Source organism: Ranitomeya imitator, chromosome 8 (assembly GCF_032444005.1).
Source record: "Ranitomeya imitator isolate aRanImi1 chromosome 8, aRanImi1.pri, whole genome shotgun sequence".
Classification (NCBI taxonomy): Eukaryota; Metazoa; Chordata; class Amphibia; order Anura; family Dendrobatidae; genus Ranitomeya; species Ranitomeya imitator.
In genome coordinates, this window is record NC_091289.1 from 176,803,417 (window position 1) to 176,825,071 (window position 21,655).

General features: G+C 43.8%; 1 protein-coding gene across 1 annotated transcript in view; it reads left to right on the forward strand.

The window, feature by feature from the left end:
- TRABD2B (TraB domain containing 2B) overlaps positions 1-21,655 on the forward strand; it is a 298,954-nt gene that overhangs the window by 220,779 nt on the left and 56,520 nt on the right. The window contains exon 5 of the mRNA XM_069737959.1: positions 2,469-2,559. Coding sequence (XP_069594060.1) covers positions 2,469-2,559 — 91 coding nt within the window. The remainder of the gene's footprint in view (positions 1-2,468; positions 2,560-21,655) is intronic.

Genomic DNA, 21,655 nt, shown 5'->3' on the forward strand with positions numbered 1-21,655 from the left:
ACTTAGTGAATGCTAAATATAAGCCCTTCTTCCAACACTACAAAATTGTAACTTTTAACCCAAAATCTAAAGTTAATAGGGAAGCCTAGTGTCCCTATAATGGAGAATGCTCAATATAAAATTATAGGAGGAACCTTATGGCCACAAACTCAAGGGTGGTCTCATGTGAAATCCAAAGTGAGCACGCAATGAAACGTAGCAAGAAATAAACATAACAGTTGTGCTATATCGAGAAGTTAGCTGCTTAAAAATGTCCTCCTATTTGAGCTTAGCTTAGCCAAAAGGCTCAGCTAAAATACAGGAGAGAAGATCCATAAGTGGGAAAGAAGTATCACATAGCAAGCCCTCTCCAAAAGGAAATGGCCCTCAATTGTTTCTAACCCAACAATCCAGTGGTCATCTTTCATTGAAACCTAAGAAAAGCCCATCTATTTTGAAGTATTAGCATAAAATGACCCTCAAACACATATGTAGGAGATAACAATTTAGGTTAGTCTCCAACAGAAGATGGATCTGGTTTGCAGGATGCATTATCAAGTTTGAAAGTTCTTCCCTACCCATGGGATAGGGTGTAACTTCCTGATAGCTGGTGGTCTGACCGCTGGGATCTTCACCACTTCCAAGAACATGGAGAACCCTGGAGAGCTGTTGTTGATGATTGATCATGCGTACTTCCACTCCATTCATTCTTCTGGGAGTGTCGAATACCAGGCAAGCACAGAACTCAGGAATCTCCGAAGGTCCCATTAAGAATGATTGGAGCTGCTGTACGCATGAATGACCACCGCTCCATTTTTATTATTATTTTATTATTATACATTTTTATAGCGCCATTTATTCCATGGCGCTTTACATGTGAATACGGGCAAATATAGACAAATACATTAAACATGAGCAGATAACAAGGCACACGAGTACATAAGGAGGGAGGACCATTTACACGGGACTCTTGAGTGCCCTGAATTTTGGAATTAGTGTTAGTACCATGCTATCCAGTCTTTCAGTGATTGGAAAGTTATACCTTTTTCCCATGAATAGGGTATAACTTTAAAATCAGATAAGTTATTTTGCCCAATTTCTAAAGAAAAAAAAACTTCGGCAAATTCTGTAAAAATAAGACAGGGTTCACTCTTGTTATCCTTCATCTATTTAATTTGGCTCTGTTGGTATTTGTTAATATTTTAAGAAGTGTAAAGTATGTGACCATTGCAGCCAAGTGGTAACCGCAGTGGTCACACTTTATACTACTGGCGTCATGACTCAAGGCTCTGGGATGATACCAGTAAGTTATGGCATGTGACCATTGTGCAGTGATCATGTGCTCTGGTAATTGTAACTAATGGCCTAGCGGACCACCGGAGTGTCTGTGCCGAATCAGCATCCGGTTGACAATGTGCTTTATTGAATTTGCTGCAATAAATTACTTTTTACTTAGAAACTAGATAACCTTTTTATCATGGACACCTTTAGATCTATGAGTTGGTATTGAGATGATCTATCACTGCCGCACTTCTCTATGTAGTAACATACATGTTGAAGGATTAGGATGGTGTCTACAGACAAGAACAATAATTAGAGGACATGATAAATAAGAGACTCAGCAGCATTAGCCATAGGGTTCTGCATGGTAAATGCTCCTAGGCAGGACATTTAAAGTGCAGACTTAGAGGTCTCTGTGATTTAAGACCTTGGGAAACCCTACTGCCGATTAGGTCACACGGAAAGATGAAATAATCATTAATTAAGGATGCAGTGGTTGATGTTTCATGAGTGAGGTTGGTTGGGCACCTGGTTTTGAAAGGGTTACCACCAGTTGTTTTTATGGGGCTAGTATATGACTGCATATTAGTGAAACTCTTACAACCCCAGGGTATGCATGCGTATGTGTGTGTGCTAGTGTGTGTCTATGTGTGCGCCACAGCTGTTCCTCTCACATTCGCAGCACACTCCCAAGGCAGGAGACACATTGACCTCGTCATTCCCTGAGTTTTCACCATCTGTCACTATAAATTAGAATAATAGTTTTTCGCCTTTTATGTTTTATTACATGGAAGACAATATTAAGAACGCACTCCGTGCCTCAAGCAATGAGAAAGTCGCTCAACAATTCCAAATTATTAATAATTATTAACTATCGATTTTAAAGGGAACTTGTCACAAGTTTTGCAAACTATAGATAAAAAAACCCCCACCTTTAACAACTTTTGTACAACAGGTCACTAACTTCTTCTGCAAATCCTGAAAAATACCTTTCATAAGTCCCCCGTGCCATATTTAATCAGCACAGTCCGGTCCATTGATCTTGCTGGTGTGATTGTCCTCTATCAGTATTGTCATCCATCTTCCTGCATTGATTGATGTGGATAAAAAAAAAATTGGACTGTTAAAATTTGGAAAATTACATATGATAACTAATCTTATTGATTTCCATGTATTGAATCTTAATGTCATTTGTGTTTTGTTTCTAGGTCACTTCTTGGGAAATAATACTGTCATTGATGTCCTGAAAGAAGGAGGGTATGAGGTCGAACACACGCCTGCAGGACAAAGCTTTATACAGTAAGATCATTCTGGATTTTGCAACTTATTATTAGGGATGGGCTGACTCATTGATATTCGGATCCGTCCGGATCGGCAGAACTTTATAAAAAAGTTTGGTTTGTGTACTAGAACGGTACCCGAACTTGATCCCGAAGCCGGACCCCAATCAAATGAATGGGGTTCCCGAACATCCAGTGGTTCTTATGCTGTCATATGTGTGACAGCGCGGGGAACACTGTCTCTGATCAGTGGTCACAGCGCTGCAGTTCCCACGCTGTCACACAGAGGACAGCAGGGTGCTGGTATTATTATTCTGGTAAGGGGCCATTATCCATGAAAATTCCCAGGCTATTAATAATAGCTCACAGATGTCTGAATTGCTTTTACTGGTTATTAAAAAGGGAGACCCCCCAAAAATGATGTGCGGTCCAACCTATTTTTAATAATCAGCAAAGGCTAAACAGACATCTGTGGGCTGATCTTAATAGGCTGAGAAGGAGCCATGGATATTGGCCCCCACCCAGACAAATAACATCAGCCCTCAGCCACCCCAGAAATGGCACATACATTAAATGCACCAATTCTTGCTCTTAGCCTCGACTCTTCCCGCTTGTCCTGATGCGTTAGCAAACGGGGAAATAGTTTGGGGTCGATGTCAGCTGTTTTATGTCCGCTGACATCAAGCCCAGGGGTTAGTAATGGAGAGGTATCTATCAGACACCCCCAATTACTAACCCCATAGTCAAAAATAATAAAGACACACGTGGAGAAAAGTCCTTTAATTGAACTAAACACTCCCCGACAAATCCCCTTTTTTCCTATCAACTTAAAAATCAAAAATCAAAGTAATCCTCACCTGTCTGCCATTAATTCATAATGCTGTTGTCCCACCACGAGCCCCATCTCTGCTACATCTGGTTGTATTGCTGAGTGGTGACATGAGTAATATGGCTGCTCAGCTCGACAGCCAGATCACACTGAGCTGAATGTGAGAATGTGGCTGTGTGTGACATTTTTTTCAGACTGGGGAGGCAATATCGATGGGCCTTTCCTAGCCTGAGAATACCTGCCACCAGCTGTCTGCTTTAGCTTGGCTGGTTATCAAAAATGAAAGGGACCCCACACTGTTTTTTTAAATTATTTATTTAAATAATTTTTAAAATTGGCAAAGGGGCCACTCTATTTTTGATAACCAGCAAAGATAAAGCTGGCAGCTGAGGGATGCAGTCCACAGCTGTCGTCTTTACCCGCACTTTTTATAAAAAATACAGGGGACATCTTTTATTATTTTTTACACAATACTTGACATGGCTGTGATGGTGCTGGAAGTGCCCACACAGTTAAAGCTTGTTGATTCCCAGCCTTTCAACATGCTTTGTTCAAGCTGCTAAACCCAAACAGTAACACTGACTTCTGGGAGAAGTCCGTGTTCGGGGTCCAAAAAAAGGGGGGTAGATGTGTAGCATTGAGCCAGCAGGGACTGGAGTACATCCCTGGATATATAGTGGTAATGGCGCTGTATGTGCACACTTGCCCGGAGAAATTACGGGTACTTAGGTATCCATTGGGAGCGCCGTGGGGACCGCAATCCTGGTCATGGAAGCCAGCGTTGGTGGCAGAGTGTAGGGGAGAAGCCAACACTCTGTGTCTTGGCAAGAGGAGCGGCTGAGATCTCACCACTATATACCCAGGGATATACTCCAGTCCCTGCTGGCTCAACGCTACACGGCTACCCCCCTTTTTTTGGGTAGATGGTGTATACATGGATCGCCCCCACATAAGGGCAATTAGGTACTTGGTACCGGGTCCTTCAGTTCCCTCAGCTGGGATGTCACGGTTGCCCGACCCGGACCGTGGCCCTATGAGGGGCGCCCAATAAAAGGGTGTAGAGAGTTTGTAGATAATGGTAGTGTTCGTGACGCCACCTGTGGTATTCGGTCAGGGTGACCGACGCTGCTTAGGGGTCCGCTGGGGTGATGGAATGGCAGCTAGATGGTATACCTTCCCACAGGTGAAGTATATCACCAGGGCTTCCCAGAAGTGTAATTGGTGATGGTGGGTGGTGCAAGGTGCGGTGAATAATGAGGACACAATGGGTGCAGTGTCTTTACCTTTACTGAAGGCTTCAGCATCCACAGTCCAGAGTGCCAGATCACAGGGTAGGCAGAGTCCGGCCGGTGTGATGGCAATTCCAGAGTCCCCTTATCCAGGTGGAAATCAGTAGCCTTCCCCTTGCGCACAGTAACGTAATAGGTCCCTACGTGCAATAGCTCCCATAGGGTCCTCTGTTATGAACAGGTGATTCAGAACCACAATGGACCTAGTGGTTAAGACTAGAGCACACAAAGTGACCTGTTAGTTACTAACATAAGACGAGCTCTGAGACGTGGGAACTCTGCTGACCGCAATACCTAATCCTAACATACCACACTAAAGGTAGCCGTGGAGCGCTCCTGACCAGACCTAGGCGCCTCGGCACAGCCTGAGAAACTAGCTAGCCCTGAAGATAGAAAAATAAGCCTACCTTGCCTCAGAGAAATTCCCCAAAGGAAAAGGCAGCACCCCACATATAATGACTGTGAGTAAGATGAAAATACAAACACAGAGATGAAATAGATTTTAGCAAAGTGAGGCCCGACTTACTGAATAGACCGAGGATAGGAAAGATAGCTTTGCGGTCAGCACAAAAACCTACAAACAACCACGCAGAGGGGGCAAAAAGACCCTCCGCACCGACTAACGGTACGGAGGTGCTCCCTCTGCGTCTCAGAGCTTCCAGCAAGCAAGAAAAAACAATATAGCAAGCTGGACAGAAAATATAGCAAACAAAAGTAACATAAGCAAAACTTAGCTTATGCAGGGCAGACAGGCCACAAGAACGATCCAGGAGAAAGCAAGACCAATACTGGAACATTGACTGGAGGCCAGGAACAAAGAACTAGGTGGAGTTAAATAGAGCAGCACCTAACGACTTAACCTCGTCACCTGAGGAAGGAAACTCAGAAGCCGCAGCCCCACTCACATCCACCAGAGGAAGCTCATAGACAGAACCAGCCGAAGTACCACTCATGACCACAGGAGGGAGCTTGAACACAGAATTCACAACAGTACCCCCCCCTTGAGGAGGGGTCACCGAACCCTCACCAGAGCCCCAGGCCGACCAGGATGAGCCAAATGAAGGGCACGAACCAGATCAGCAGCATGAACATCAGAGGCAAAGACCCAGGAATTGTCTTCCTGACCATAGCCCTTCCACTTAACCAGGTACTGGAGTTTCCGTCTCGAAACACGAGAATCCAAAATCTTCTCCACTATATACTCCAACTCCCCCTCAACCAAAACCGGGGCAGGAGGATCAACGGATGGAACCACAGGTGCCACGCATCTCCGCAACAATGACCTATGGAACACGTTATGGATGGAAAAAGAAGCTGGAAGGGTCAAACGAAAAGACACAGGATTAAGAACCTCAGAAATCCTATACGGACCAATGAAACGAGGCTTAAACTTAGGAGAGGAAACTTTCATAGGAATATAACGAGATGACAACCAAACCAAATCCCCAACACGAAGTCGGGGACCCACACAGCGCCTGCGGTTAGCGAAACGCTGAGCCTTCTCCTGAGACAATGTCAAATTGTCCACCACATGAGTCCAAATCTGCTGCAACCTATCCACCACAGTATCCACACCAGGACAGTCAGAAGACTCAACCTGCCCTGAAGAGAAATGAGGATGGAAACCAGAATTGCAGAAAAACGGCGAAACCAAAGTAGCCGAGCTGGCCCGATTATTAAGGGCGAACTCAGCCAAAGGCAAAAAGGACACCCAATCATCCTGATCGGCAGAAACAAAACATCTCAGATATGTTTCCAAGGTCTGATTGGTTCGTTCAGTCTGGCCATTTGTCTGAGGATGGAAAGCCGAGGAAAAAGACAAATCAATGCCCATCCTAGCACAAAAGACTCGCCAAAACCTCGAAACAAACTGGGAACCTCTGTCAGAAACTATGTTCTCCGGAATGCCATGTAAACGAACCACATGCTGGAAGAACAATGGCACCAAATCAGAGGAGGAAGGTAATTTAGACAAGGGTACCAAATGGACCATCTTAGAGAAGCGATCACAAACAACCCAAATGACCGACATTTTTTGAGAGACGGGGATATCCGAAATAAAATCCATAGAGATATGTGTCCAGGGCCTCTTCGGGACTGGCAAGGGCAAAAGCAACCCACTGGCACGAGAACAGCAGGGCTTAGCCCGAGCACAAATCCCACAGGACTGCACAAATGAACGCACATCCCGCGACAGAGACGGCCACCAAAAGGATCTAGCCACCAAATCTCTGGTACCAAAGATTCCAGGATGACCAGCCAACACTGAACAATGAACCTCAGAGATAACTCTACTCGTCCATTTATCAGGGACAAACAGTTTCTCCACTGGGCAACGGTCAGGTCTATTAGCCTGAAATTTTTGCAGCACCCGCCGCAAATCAGGGGAGATGGCAGACAAAATTACCCCCTCCTTGAGAATACCCGCTGGCTCAGACAAACCCGGAGAGTCGGGCACAAAACTACTAGACAGGGCATCGGCCTTCACATTTTTAGAGCCCGGAAGGTACGAAACCACAAAGTCAAAACGGGAGAAAAACAGCGACCAACGAGCCTGTCTAGGATTCAACCGTTTGGCAGACTCGAGATAAGTCAAGTTCTTGTGATCAGTCAAGACAACCACGCGATGCTTAGCTCCTTCAAGCCAATGACGCCACTCCTCGAATGCCCACTTCATGGCCAGCAACTCACGATTGCCAACATCATAATTACGCTCAGCAGGCGAAAACTTCCTGGAAAAGAAGGCGCATGGTTTCATCACCGAGCCATCAGAACTTCTTTGCGACAAAACAGCCCCTGCTCCAATCTCAGAAGCATCAACCTCGGCCTGGAACGGGAGCGAAACATCTGGTTGACACAACACAGGGGCAGAGGAAAAACGACGCTTCAACTCTTGAAAAGCTTCCACAGCAGCAGAAGACCAATTGACCACATCAGCACCTTTCTTGGTTAAATCAGTCAACGGTTTAGCAATACTAGAAAAATTATTGATGAAGCGACGATAAAAATTAGCAAAGCCCAGGAACTTTTGCAGACTCTTCAGAGATGTCGGCTGAGTCCAATCATAAATGGCTCGAACTTTAACAGGGTCCATCTCGATAGTAGAAGGGGAAAAAATGAAACCCAAAAATGAAACCTTCTGAACACCAAAGAGACACTTAGACCCCTTCACAAACAAAGAATTTGCACGCAGGACCTGGAACACCATTCTGACCTGCTTCACATAAGACTCCCAATCATCCGAGAAGACCAAAATATCATCCAAGTATACAATCAGGAATTTATCCAGGTACTCTCGGAAGATGTCATGCATAAAGGACTGAAACACTGATGGAGCATTAGAAAGCCCGAATGGCATAACCAGGTACTCAAAATGGCCCTCGGGCGTATTAAATGCTGTTTTCCATTCATCGCCCTTTTTAATACGCACAAGATTATACGCACCACGAAGATCTATCTTGGTGAACCAACTAGCCCCCTTAATCCGAGCAAACAAATCAGACAGCAGCGGCAAGGGGTACTGAAATTTGACCGTGATTTTATTTAGAAGGCGGTAATCAATACAAGGTCTCAGCGAACCATCCTTCTTGGCCACAAAAAAGAACCCTGCTCCCAATGGTGACGACGAAGGGCGAATATGACCCTTCTCCAAGGATTCCTTTACGTAACTCCGCATAGCGGCATGCTCAGGCACAGACAAATTAAACAGTCGACCATTAGGAAACTTACTACCAGGAATCAAATCGATAGCACAATCACAATCCCTATGTGGAGGTAGGGCACTGGACTTGGGCTCATCAAATACATCCCGGTAATCCGACAAGAACTCTGGGACCTCAGAAGGGGTGGATGATGAAATAGACAGAAATGGAACATCACCATGTACCCCCTGACAACCCCAGCTGGACACAGACATTGATTTCCAATCCAATACTGGGTTATGGACTTGTAGCCATGGCAACCCCAACACGACCACATCATGCAGATTATGCAACACCAAAAAGCGAATATCCTCCTGATGCACAGGAGCCATACACATGGTCAGCTGGGTCCAGTACTGAGGCTTATTCTTGGCCAAAGGCGTAGCATCAATTCCTCTCAATGGAATAGGATACTGCAAGGGCTCCAAGAAAAACCCACAGCGCCTAGCATACTCCAAGTCCATCAAATTCAGGGCAGCGCCTGAATCCACAAATGCCATGACAGAATAGGATGACAAAGAGCAGATCAAAGTAACGGACAAAAGAAATTTCGACTGTACCGTACCAATGGTGGCAGACCTAGCGAACCGCTTAGTGCGCTTAGGACAATCGGAGATAGCATGGGTGGAATCTGTTATGGCTGGCAATCAGGCAACACAGCGTGCAGTAATCAGCGCACATACAGAGATCTGGCAATAACCAAAAACAATAGGACGAGCTCTGAGACGTAGAATCTCTGTAGACTGCAGTACCTGATCTATCCTCACACAACTATAAGCAGCAGTGGATTGCGCCTATCAACTACCTATGCAACTCGGCACTGCCTGAGGAGCTGACTAGCCTGAAGATAGAAATACAAGCCTGACTTACCTCAGAGAAATACCCCAAAGGAATAGGCAGCCCCCCACATATAATGACTGTTAGCAAGATGAAAAGACAAACGTAGGAATGAAATAGATTCAGCAAAGTGAGGCCCGATATTCTAGACAGAGCGAGGATAGCAAAGAGAACTATGCAGTCTACAAAAAAACCCTAAAACGAAAACCACGCAAAGGGGCAAAAAGACCCACCGTGCCGAACTAACAGCACGGCGGTGCACCCCTTTGCTTCTCAGAGCTTCCAGCAAAAGTTAATAGCAAGCTGGACAGAAAAAACAGAAAACAAACTAGAAGCACTTATCTAGCAGAGCAGCAGGCCCAAGGAAAGATGCAGTAGCTCAGATCCAACACTGGAACATTGACAAGGAGCAAGGAAGACAGACTCAGGTGGAGCTAAATAGCAAGGCAGCCAACGAGCTCACCACAACACCTGAGGGAGGAAGCCCAGAGACTGCAATACCACTTGTGACCACAGAAGTGAAGTCAGCCACAGAATTCACAACAGGAATCACCACAGTAAAAACACAGCCCATTCTGACGTCTGTGCTCTTGCCGTTCAGCTCTGGTCAAAGTCCTATCGCACTGCATAGGCTCAGGTCCATGCTCAGATAATACCGCCACATGGTGCACAGTTTTACGCTCACGCAAGCGTCGACCGATCTGAATGGCCAAAGACATAGACTCATTCAGACCAGCAGGCATAGGAAATCCCACCATGACATCCTTAAGGGCTTCAGAGAGACCTTTTCTGAAAATTGCTGCCAGCGCAGATTCATTCCATTGAGTGAGCACAGACCACTTCCTAAACTTCTGACAATATATCTCTACCTCATCCTGACCCTGACACAGGGCCAGCAAGTTTTTCTCTGCCTGATCCACTGAATTAGGTTCATCATACAGCAATCCGAGCGCCAGAAAAAACGCATCAATATTACATAATGCAGGATCTCCTGGCGCAAGGGAAAATGCCCAGTCTTGAGGATCGCCACGTAATAAAGAAATAATGATCTTAACTTGTTGAACTGGATCACCAGAGGAGCGGGGTTTCAAAGCCAGAAATAGTTTACAATTATTCTTAAAACTCAGAAACTTAGCTCTATCTCCAGAAAACAAATCAGGAATAGGAACTCTTGGTTCTAACATAGAATTCTGAACCACAAAGTCTTGAATATTTTGTACTCTTGCCGTGAGATGATCCATGCAAGAGGACAGACCTTTAATGTCCATCACTACACCTGTGTTCAGAACCACCCAAATGTCTAGGGGAAAAGAGAGACAAAACACAGTGCAAAGAAAAAAAAATGGTCTCAGAACTTCTCTTTTCCCTCTATTGAGAAGCATTAGTACTTTGGGCCTCCAGTACTGTTATGAACAGGTGATTCAGAACCACAATGGACCTAGTGGTTAAGAGCACACAAAGTGACCTGTTAGTTACTAACATAAGACGAGCTCTGAGACGTGGGAACTCTGCTGACCGCAATCCCTAATCCTAACATACCACACTAAAGGTAGCCGTGGAGCGCTCCTGACCAGACCTAGGCACCTCGGCACAGCCTGAGAAACTAGCTAGCCCTGAAGATAGAAAAATAAGCCTACCTTGCCTCAGAGAAATTCCCCAAAGGAAAAGGCAGCTCCCCACATATAATGACTGTGAGTAAGAGGAAAATACAAACACAGAGATGAAATAGATTTTAGCAAAGTGAGGCCCGACTTACTGAATAGACCGAGGATAGGAAAGATAGCTTTGCGGTCAGCACAAAAACCTACAAACAACCACGCAGAGGGGGCAAAAAGACCCTCCGCACCGACTAACGGTACGGAGGTGCTCCCTCTGCGTCTCAGAGCTTCCAGCAAGCAAGAAAAAACAATATAGCAAGCTGGACAGAAAATATAGCAAACAAAAGTAATATAAGCAAAACTTAGCTTATGCAGGGCAGACAGGCCACAAGAATGATCCAGGAGAAAGCAAGACCAATACTGGAACATTGACTGGAGGCCAGGAACAAAGAACTAGGTGGAGTTAAATAGAGCAGCACCTAACGACTTAACCTCGTCACCTGAGGAAGGAAACTCAGAAGCCGCAGCCCCACTCACATCCACCAGTGGAAGCTCATAGACAGAACTAGCCGAAGTACCACTCATGACCACAGGAGGGAGCTTGACCACAGAATTCACAACAGTCCTCACTCTTGTTACTCTTCTCTCTGTCCCCCAGATGGATAGGACAAACCCATATGATGATGGTGGCCTGAGGCTATTTTATAGGGACCCTAGCATCGCCCCTCCTCCGAGTTGCCACCTTGTCTGCTTAGGTTCTTAGGTCAGGCAAACAACTTGGAATCGACTGTCCTGCCGGTCTCTGAAGTAAAGTGTAGAGTCTATTACTCCCTCGGTGTTCCGGCTACCGGATCTGCGCTCAGTGGGAGGCAGCCTGCTTCTAGCTGGTCTCCCACTGGTGTTTTACTCCTGTTGCTATGACTTCGGTGCTCACTCACTACGGCACACTTCCTTTCTTGTCCTTTCTTAGAAGTCTGCCGCATGGGTTGCAGGCGCAGCTCCGTGTCCTTCTTTCCTTCCTGGGCCGAGCCCAGTCTGCTCCTCTCCTCTACTCCTGACTCTCTCCTTCTCCCTCCAGTCAGGACTGACTTCCAACTCCAACTGAACTCACTTCCTAAGCAAACCCCCAGTTTTACCCAAGTGTGAGGAGTGGCCTAATAGATAGAACCCTTAGCTCCCCCTGGTGGCCAGCGTGTGAAGTGTGTATGTGGCTGTGATACCTGGCAGGGTGAACTCCTTTGGTGCCATCAGACGTAACATCGCTCCCCCTGGTGGAAGAACGACATTACTGCAACAACCAGGACTCTGGGGCGCTGCATACACACCATCTGGTATATCCTCTGTTTGGATTATTGGCCATATATTCCTATGCAGGGTTATGACTTGGCCTGCATTTCAATTGATTATCCTAAAGCGACATAAATTGAAGTGAACCACTAACAAAGGACTATCAAGGCCACTGGGTGGCCGAAACGTTAAATTGCCTCACAATCTGGTGCTTCGCCTTTATCACCATATCTTAATAAAAAATTCACCAAAGCAACTTTTTTGAACTGTATGAGTGCAGTGATTTTCTTACTTTAACTACAGCATGGCATGGAACAAGGGGATTTGGATGAATAATTCAAGAGGCAGCTTCTCCCCACCTGAACATCTAGAGACAGGACTCTTCCTATGTGCATATTTAGGGAGAAACTTAGACTATGCCTGATGAAGAGACCTGAGTAGTCTCGAAAGCTTGCAGTTTGTTACCATCTTTTCAGTTAGCCTTTAAAAGGTATCAACCACTGAGGACTCTCAATTCTAAATATTTTTCTAGCGAGAAACTTATCAGTCTTGTTCTGGATGCATAAATCAGCTGACAGTTACCCTTTAAATGTCTATTAAAAGTGTGAAAAACTTCGATGAAGTTATCTCATTGTTTAGTTTTCTACTTCATCAACTACCGTGCGACTCGGTTACCACCAGACAGACGCGGTTGGGCAGGAACAAGACATCTACTTAGTTTTGTTTTGAAGTAGATACAAAATGAATGATGAATGATACAACTGTAAATATACGAAGAAGAAAGTTAATGAGTTTCACATAATTATACCGCACATTTTAGGGAATAGATACTCTTTCGTCAAATTGCTGGTGGCCTTGCCACAGAAGTCTTCTGCCTTCATGTCCAAGTCATAAAACAAAATTGTAGTACAGACAACATTTTGGATGAGAGTCCCACCACTGGCACAATAGTCTTGTAATATCTCTTTGAAATGTGTACTTTAGTTCAATTTCAAAACCACTGTGGTATTAAAAAAAACACTTGATCTGGAGAATTGAAGTGGAGCATGTCTTCAAAAAGAAATAAATGACAATAATTTGGTAGAAGAGACAGGGGAACAATTTTGGGGCAATATTGTTGTGTAGTTTTACTGAATAATTAAACGACAGTGCCAATGTCATGATCTGGATTTCATTTCTGGTTCACCGTATGCTTATTCGGCCAACAATTATTCTTTCCACTCCCCTGATATAAATCAATGCTAGCACTGAGTTTACACTGCATGATCGTGGCTGTTAAATGACTGCCAATTGTATGTGTATATGTCGATTAGAGGCCAGTTTAGACACTTCCAAGTGCACAGATCAATAATTAATTCTGTGCACAAAGAACAACATCTACTCACCAGCACATGTCCCCTTTAGAAAGGAAAATGTGCTGCCGATAAAGATAATTTTTTGCTTGCTTTTGTTCCTTCTTCAGGTTTTTGTTGGCTTTCTTAGATATGCTGGTAATCTATGAATACTCATTTTTGATTACTGGCCTTTGTAAATGGGCCCTATGTCAAGCTTGTGTGTGTGCTCTTTTTGGGGTTAGGGGAATAATCCCCCTCCATACATCTTTGCTAGTGGAATATCTCTGCCAAAAACTTAAGGATCAGTAATGTCGAAATCCACCAGTCCGATCCTTCTCTCTTCCAACATCCTGTATTCCCCCATACAAATTAGATGGTTGTGTAATTCAGGAGTTGGTCACCTCTGGGGACTTTTGTTTACATAAAGGAGTTGTTCACTACTAGGAAAACCCCTTCTTGATCAAAATGTATGGCCCACATAAAATAATAAAGCCTATACTCACCTCCAATGCCGGCACCATTCCTGCGGTGTCAACACTCGCTCTCTCCAGTATCCATCCCCTTTAAATCAGCATGTTTTGCCAGACTGTATCTAATGTATATAATGTTAGTGAATTTATGATTATGGACTCATTAATTAAAGTAAAAATAAGCAATATTGTGGACAATACAGGAAGTTTGGTAAAAAAGAAGAAAAATTGTTGTTGTCCATAAAAATATTAAAGGGCTTATTTTTTAAAATTTTCCTAAGAACTAATGGGCAGGTAGTTGCTAACTACCTATCTGTTTTGCCCGGCGCCGATCGCTACTGGCACATAGTGGTCAAAGACCACTCCTACCAGTGATTCAGCAGCTCTGGTTGACATGATCTCAAGAAAGTAGCGCCTTCTCTTCCGCTCTGTTCTGCTGATGGGGAGTGACTGCCCACATCATGCTGATTGAAAGCCAACTCCCCGCTACTTAACTGCGGGGGGCCGATTGTCAATCAGCATGACGCCAGCAGTCATGTCCCATCCACAGATCTGCCCAGAAGATGAAGAGCTGCTCAGATGAAATGGAGCAGCTGAATCGCAGGCATGATGGGTCAGTGCTGGGCACCGGGTACAACAGGTTGGTAGTTGCCTTTGTTACCTGCCTGTAACTTTTAACCACATAGTAAAACATATCCAGGATAACCTCTTTAAGGAAACTTTGTCTTCGGTGCTTATTTTTTATTTCCTGTTATGCCTGGTAGGTATATAGTACTCACAGGGTGTAGTCAGCCAAAATTTTGTCATTTCGGTTTTTGGGGTGTTGCTTTATTTGGATGAAATATGGTTAAACACAGGAACAATAAAATCTTACTCTGCTATATTATTTTGGATCTTGGGTATCTTCTCATTTGTTTTATTTTTTTTTTGATGCTGGGAATCTTTTTATGAAGAGGGTTATATTCTATTGAAAAATTAAATTTTAAATATTAACCCCTCTGTGACCTTAGACGTACTATCCCGTCGAGGTGCCCTGGGCTTATCTGACCCTGGACGGGATAGTACGTCATAGCCGATCGGCCGCGCTCACGGGGGGAGCGCGGCCGATCGCGGCCGGGTGTCAGCTGCTTATCGCAGCTGACATCCGGCACTATGTGCCAGGAGCGGTCACGGACCGCCCCCGGCACATTAACCCCTGGCACACCGCGATCAAAGATGATCGCGATGTGCCGGCGGTGCAGGGAAGCACCGCGCAGGGAGGGGGCTCCCTGCGGGCTTCCCTGAGACCCCCGGAGCAACGCGATGTGATCGCGTTGCTGCGAGGGTCTCACCTCCCTCCCTGCTCCCTCCAGCCCCGGATCCAAGATGGCCGCGGATCCGGGTCCTGCAGGGAGGGAGGTGGCTTCACAGAGCCTGCTCAGAGCAGGCACTGTGAAGCCTGCAGCGCTGCATGTCAGATCAGTGATCTGACAGAGTGCTGTGCAAACTGTCAGATCACTGATCTGTGATGTCCCCCCTGGGACAAAGTAAAAAAGTAAAAAAAAAATTTTCCAAATGTGTAAAAAAAAAAAAAAAAAAAAAAAATATTCCAAAATAATGAAAAAAAAAAAAATATATTATTCCCATAAATACATTTCCTCATCTAAATAAAAAAAAAACCAATAAAAGTACACATATTTAGTATCGCCGCGTCCGTAACGACCCGACCTATAAAACTGTCCCACTAGTTAACCCCTTCAGTAAACACCGTAAGAAAAAAAAAAAAAAAACGAGGCAAAAAACAACGCTTTATTATCATACCGCCGAACAAAAAGTGGAATAACACGCGATCAAAAAGACAGATATAAATACCCATGATACCGCTGAAAGCGTCATATTGTCCCGCAAAAAAAGAGCTGCCATACAGCATCATCAGCAAAAAAATAAAAAAGTTATAGTCCTGAGAATAAAGCGATGCAAAAATAATTATTTTTTCTGTAAAATAGTTTTTATCGTATAAAAGCGCCAAACCATAAAAAAATGATATAAATGAGGTATCGCTGTAATCGTACTGACCCGAAGAATAAAACTGATTTATCAATTTTACCAAACGCGGAACGGTATAAGCGCCTCCCCCAATAGAAATTCATGAATAGCTGGCTTTTGGTCATTCTTCCTCACAAAAATCGGAATAAAAAGCGATCAAAAAATGTCACATGCCCAAAAATGTTTTCAATAAAAACGTCAACTCGTCCCGCAAAAAACAAGACCTCACATGACTCTGTGGACCAAAATATGGAAAAATTATAGCTCTTAAAATGTGGTATTGCAAAAAATATTTTTTGCAATAAAAAGGGTTTTCAGTGTGTGACGGCTGCCAATCATAAAAATCCGCTAAAAAACTCGCTATAAAAGTAAATCAAACCCCCCTTCATCACCCCCTTAGTTAGGGAAAAATAAAAAAAAAATGTATTTATTTCCATTTTCCCATTAGGGTTAGGGCTAGGGTTAGGGCTAGGGTTAGGGTTAGGGTTGGGGCTACAGTTAGGGTTGGGGCTAAAGTTAGGGTTAGGGTTTAGATTACATTTACAGTTGGGAATAGGGTTGGGATTAGGGTTAGGGGTGTGTCAGGGTTAGAGGTGTGGTTAGGGTTACCGTTGGAATTAGGGTTAGGGGTGTGTTTAGATTAGGGTTTCAGTTATAATTGGGGGGTTTCCACTGTTTCGGCACATCAGGGGCTCTCCAAACACGACATGGCGTCCGATCTCAATTCCAGCCAATTCTGCGTTGAAAAAGTAAAACAGTGCTCCTTCCCTTCCGAGCTCTCCTGTGTGCCCAAACAGGAGTTTACCCCAACATATGGGGTATCAGCGTACTCAGGACAAATTGGACAACAACTTTTGTGGACCAATTTCTCCTGTTACCCTTGGGAAAATACAAAACTGGGGGCTAAAAAATAATTTTTGTGGGAAAACAAAAAGATTTTTTATTTTCACGGCTCTGCGTTATAAACTGTAGTGAAACACTTGGGGGTTCAAAGTTCTCACAACACATCTAGATAAGTTCATTGAGGGGTCTAGTTTCCAATATGGGGTCACTTGTGGGGGGTTTCTACTGTTTAGGTACATTAGGGGCTCTGCAAACGCAATGTGACGCCTGCAGACCATTCCATCTAAGTCTGCATTCCAAATGATGCTCCTTCCCTTCCGAGCCCTCCCATGCGCCCAAACGGTGGTTCCCCCCCACATATCAGGTATCAGCGTACTCAGGACAAATTGGACAACAACATTTAGGGTCCAATTTCTCCTGCTAACCTTGGAAAAATACAAAACTGGGGGCTAAAATATAATTTTTGTGGAAAAAAAAATATTTTTTATTTGCATGGCTCTGCGTTATAAACTGTAGTGAAATACTTGGGGGTTCAAAGCTCTCACAACACATCAAGATGAGTTCCTTAGGGGGTCTACTTTCCAAAATGGTGTCACTTGTGGGGGGTTTCTACTGTTTAGGTACATTAGGGGCTCTGCAAACGCAATGTGACGCCTGCAGACCATTCCATCTAAGTCTGCATTCCAAATGGCGCTCCTTCCCTTCCGAGCCCTCCCATGCGCCCAAACGGTGGTTCCCCCCCACATATGGGGTATCAGCGTACTCAGGACAAATTGGACAACAACTTTTGCGGTCCAATTTCTCCTGTTACCCTAGGGAAAATACAAAACTGGGGACTAAAAAATAATTTTTGTGGGAAAAAAATTTTGTTTTATTTTATGGCTCTGCATTATAAACTTCTGTGAAGCCCTTGGTGGGTCAAAGTGCTCACCACACATCCAGATAAGTTCCTTAGGGGGTCTACTTTCCAAAATGGTGTCACTTGTGGGGGGTTTCAATGTTTAGGCACATCAGTGGCTCTCCAAACGCAACATGGCGTCCCATCTCAATTCCTGTCAATTTTGCATTGAAAAGTCAAATAGCGCTCCTTCCCTTCCGAGCTCTCCCATGCGCCCAAACAGTGGTTTACTGCCACATATGGGGTATCAGCGTACTCAGGACAAATTGTACAACAACTTTTGAGGTCCAATTTCTTCTCTTACCCTTGGAAAAATAAAAAATTGGGGGCAAAAATATAATTTTTGTGAAAAAATATGATTTTTTATTTTTACGGTTCTGCATTATAAACTTCTGTGAAGCACTTGGTGGGTCAAAGTGCTCACCACACCTCTAGATAAGTTCCTTAGGGGGTCTACTTTCCAAAATGGTGTCACTTGTGGGGGGTTTCAATGTTTAGGCACATCAGTGGCTCTCCAAACGCAACATGGCGTCCCATCTCAATTTCTGTCAATTTTGCATTGAAAAGTCAAACTGCGCTCCTTCCCTTCCGAGCTCTCCCATGCGCCCAAACAGTGGTTTACTGCCACATGTGGGGTATCAGCATACTCAGGACAAATTGGACAACAACTTTTGAGGTCCAATTTCTTCTCTTACCCTTGGAAAAATAAAAAATTGGGGGCAAAAATATAATTTTTGTGAAAAAATATGATTTTTTTATTTTTACGGTTCTGCATTATAAACTTCTGTGAAGCACTTGGTGGGTCAAAGTGCTCACCACACATCCAGATAAGTTCCTTAGGGGGTCTACTTTCCAAAATGGTGTCACTTTTGGGGGGTTTCAATGTTTAGGCACATCAGTGGCTCTCCAAACGCAACATGGCGTCCCATCTCAATTCCTGTCAATTTTGCATTGAAAAGTCAAATAGCGCTCCTTCCCTTCCGAGCTCTCCCATGCGCCCAAACAGTGGTTTACTGCCACATATGGGGTATCAGCGTACTCAGGACAAATTGGACAACAACTTTCTGGGTCCAATTTCTCCTGTTACCCTTGGTAAAATAAAACAAATTGGAGCTGAAGTAAATTTTTTGTGTAAAAAAGTTAAATGTTCATTTTTATTTAAACATTCCAAAAATTCCTATTAAACACCTGAAGGGTTAATAAACTTCTTGAATGTGGTTTTGAGCACCTTGAGGGGTGCAGTTTTTAGAATGGTGTCACACTTGGGCATTTTCTATCATATAGACCCCTCAAAATGACTTCAAATGAGACGTGGTCCCTAAAAAAAAATGGTGTTGTAAAAATGAGAAATTGCTGGTCAACTTTTAACCCTTATAACTCCCTAACAAAAAAAAAAATTGGTTCCAAAATTATGCTGATGTAAAGGAGACATGTGGGAAATGTTACTTATTAAGTATTTTGTGTGACATATCTCTGTGATTTAATTGCATAAAAATTCAAAGTTTGAAAATTGCGAAATTTTCAAAATTTTCGCCAAATTTCCGTTTTTTTCACAAATAAACGCAGGTACTATCAAAGAAATTTTACCACTATCATGAAGTACAATATGTCACGAGAAAACGATGTCAGAATCACCAGGATCCGTTGAAGCGTTTCGGAGTTATAACCTCATAAAGGGACAGTGGTCAGAATTGTAAAAATTGGCCTGGTCATTGACGTGCAAACCACCCTTGGGGGTAAAGGGGTTAAAAAACACTTTAAAACAACACGTTATTTTCCAAATTCTGTACTTTTATTCCTTTTTTTTTTTTAAATTAACCAATAGTGGCAAAAGCAGAGTTGTTATGAAATTGGTCTCGCAAAGTCTGGCCAGCGTTTCGATTGACTTCTTGAACCTGAAACAATCCTCTCTGATAGCGCATTCCCCGGTGTTTGATTCCAACTATTTAAAAGCAAGCTATTGATTTTGGAAGTGGATCTCAGCCTTGAATTTAACAAGTCAGCATTGTACACTAGTGATCCTAGCATGATTGTTCAAGAAAGTTCTCTCTGTCTTGGAGACATGGAGTCGAAAGCAAAATTCGAGGAAAAGGATAGGAATGTGGCTTCCTTGGTGGAAAAAATCCAATTAGAAAAATCAAAGGGGAATCATATTTTTATTCATTTTAACTGCAAGATCTTGAGTCTGTCTGATCGTCTGGTTCTTTAGTATTTATTGACGATCTCCAATGAATAAAATGTCCACCGTTCAGATGTTTTCTGACCAAGAACAATAAAGTCGGGATTAGTACTTTCAACGTCTAGAATCCGCACTCCTATAGACTTGCCAGGTTTCGTTTACATCACATGGATAATGTTCCTAAAAGCAACCGTGTAGACATCAGAGACTTAACATGAAATAATTTGACCATAATTATAGGCAGTGTGACCACAACACCATTCTATTACAAAAATAAGGGTTTCAGAGTTTGCACACCAGACCGCATGAATGTCATATTAGTGGACATGTCGACTTGTTTTTAAAAAGAAAAAAATTGATAGCTCTGTAAAAATTATATCTGTTACGCCCCAAGTCAAATATTAAAAAATCAGCCGCACTCGCATTGAGAATTTTTTTAAATGATTCATTTATTTTTTTATTTATTTACAGTACAATATTTCACCAAAGTACTGGCAAGAAGAATATAGAGCAACAAATCTTATTTACGTTTCCACTCGTCCTGGGTCTTTTTAAAGTGTTGCTTTAATCACAAACATAGGGTGTACTGTGCAGCACTTTCTCCAGTTCTAGAGGGCGTGCTGCGCAATGCACACTATGCTTATGACTAAAGTGACTTTTGAAAAAAGACCCTAAGTGACTACCAGGTGTTCAATGGAGCTGCTGATGGTGGAGACTGGCTGAACTGCAGGTAGCCACCAGGTACCAATCCTAGGCAGAACCCGGTACTGCAGAAGCCCCAGGGGTCAGATTTGCTGACACTGATTAAGGTCTAGGGCTCCGTTCAGACTAGTAAATTCTGGCTCTTCTACAGAACGGTTACTGACACAGATTCGGGCTACGTTCAGGCTTGGCTGATTCGGAGACTTTTTATAGCAAGCCAAATAGAAACGACCAGGGGACAAAGTTTCATGTCCTGGCCACATGCAGTCCAGAGGAGCAGGTTCAGGCACTGGCGGCACATCGAGCAGGGGAGCAGGTTCAGTACTCTGTCTGCACATAGACCATGGGTTCGGGTTCAGGACTCTGGCACACAGAGACCAGGGATTTGGGTTCAGGACACTGGCCACAAAGGGACCAGGGATTTGGAATAATTTGGGTTCAGGACTCTGTCCACACAGAGACTAGGGATTTGGGTTCATGACGCTGGCCACACCAGGACCAGAGGACCTCACAACTCATTAGCAGGAGTGACTACACACTAATGAATATTGTTGCTTTGGTGACTCCCTAATGGGGGGAGTCTTTAATACACGATGCCTAGGTGTCCTGCCAGGAGGTGCGGCATGCACAAACAGGAGACATGCCAGCAGAAGGTGACCACACTGCGGGGTCGGAGCAGTGAGTATGCCTGCGTTCCTGCTTGGAGGGGTAAGGGAAACCATGCAGGGGCGCTGGCAATATCATTACAATATTCTTGGGAATGTCTATCACTACAAAATGTTTTATAATTTTTTTAATTTCTATATACAAATAAGCTCTCCACTAGAATGAAGAAAATTCACTCCAATACAAACTATAGTTGACTACCCTGTAAATCAGTTTTTATGGGTCCATATGGGGCAAAATGATTGCCGATAAGCTGCTTGTTTACTTATTAGCTATCATTTAATAGCCTATTTACACAGGCGGAACGGACCTGGACCGGGTTTTCCTGTTAGTTGTAAGTCTTTCTAACAAAGTCATTTAAAGCTTCCTGGACCTTCCTCACCCTGACCGATCCCCATCATGTCTGCTGCACCACTCAAGATTGAACCCTGTACTGTATGTCAGCATAGAAAGCAAC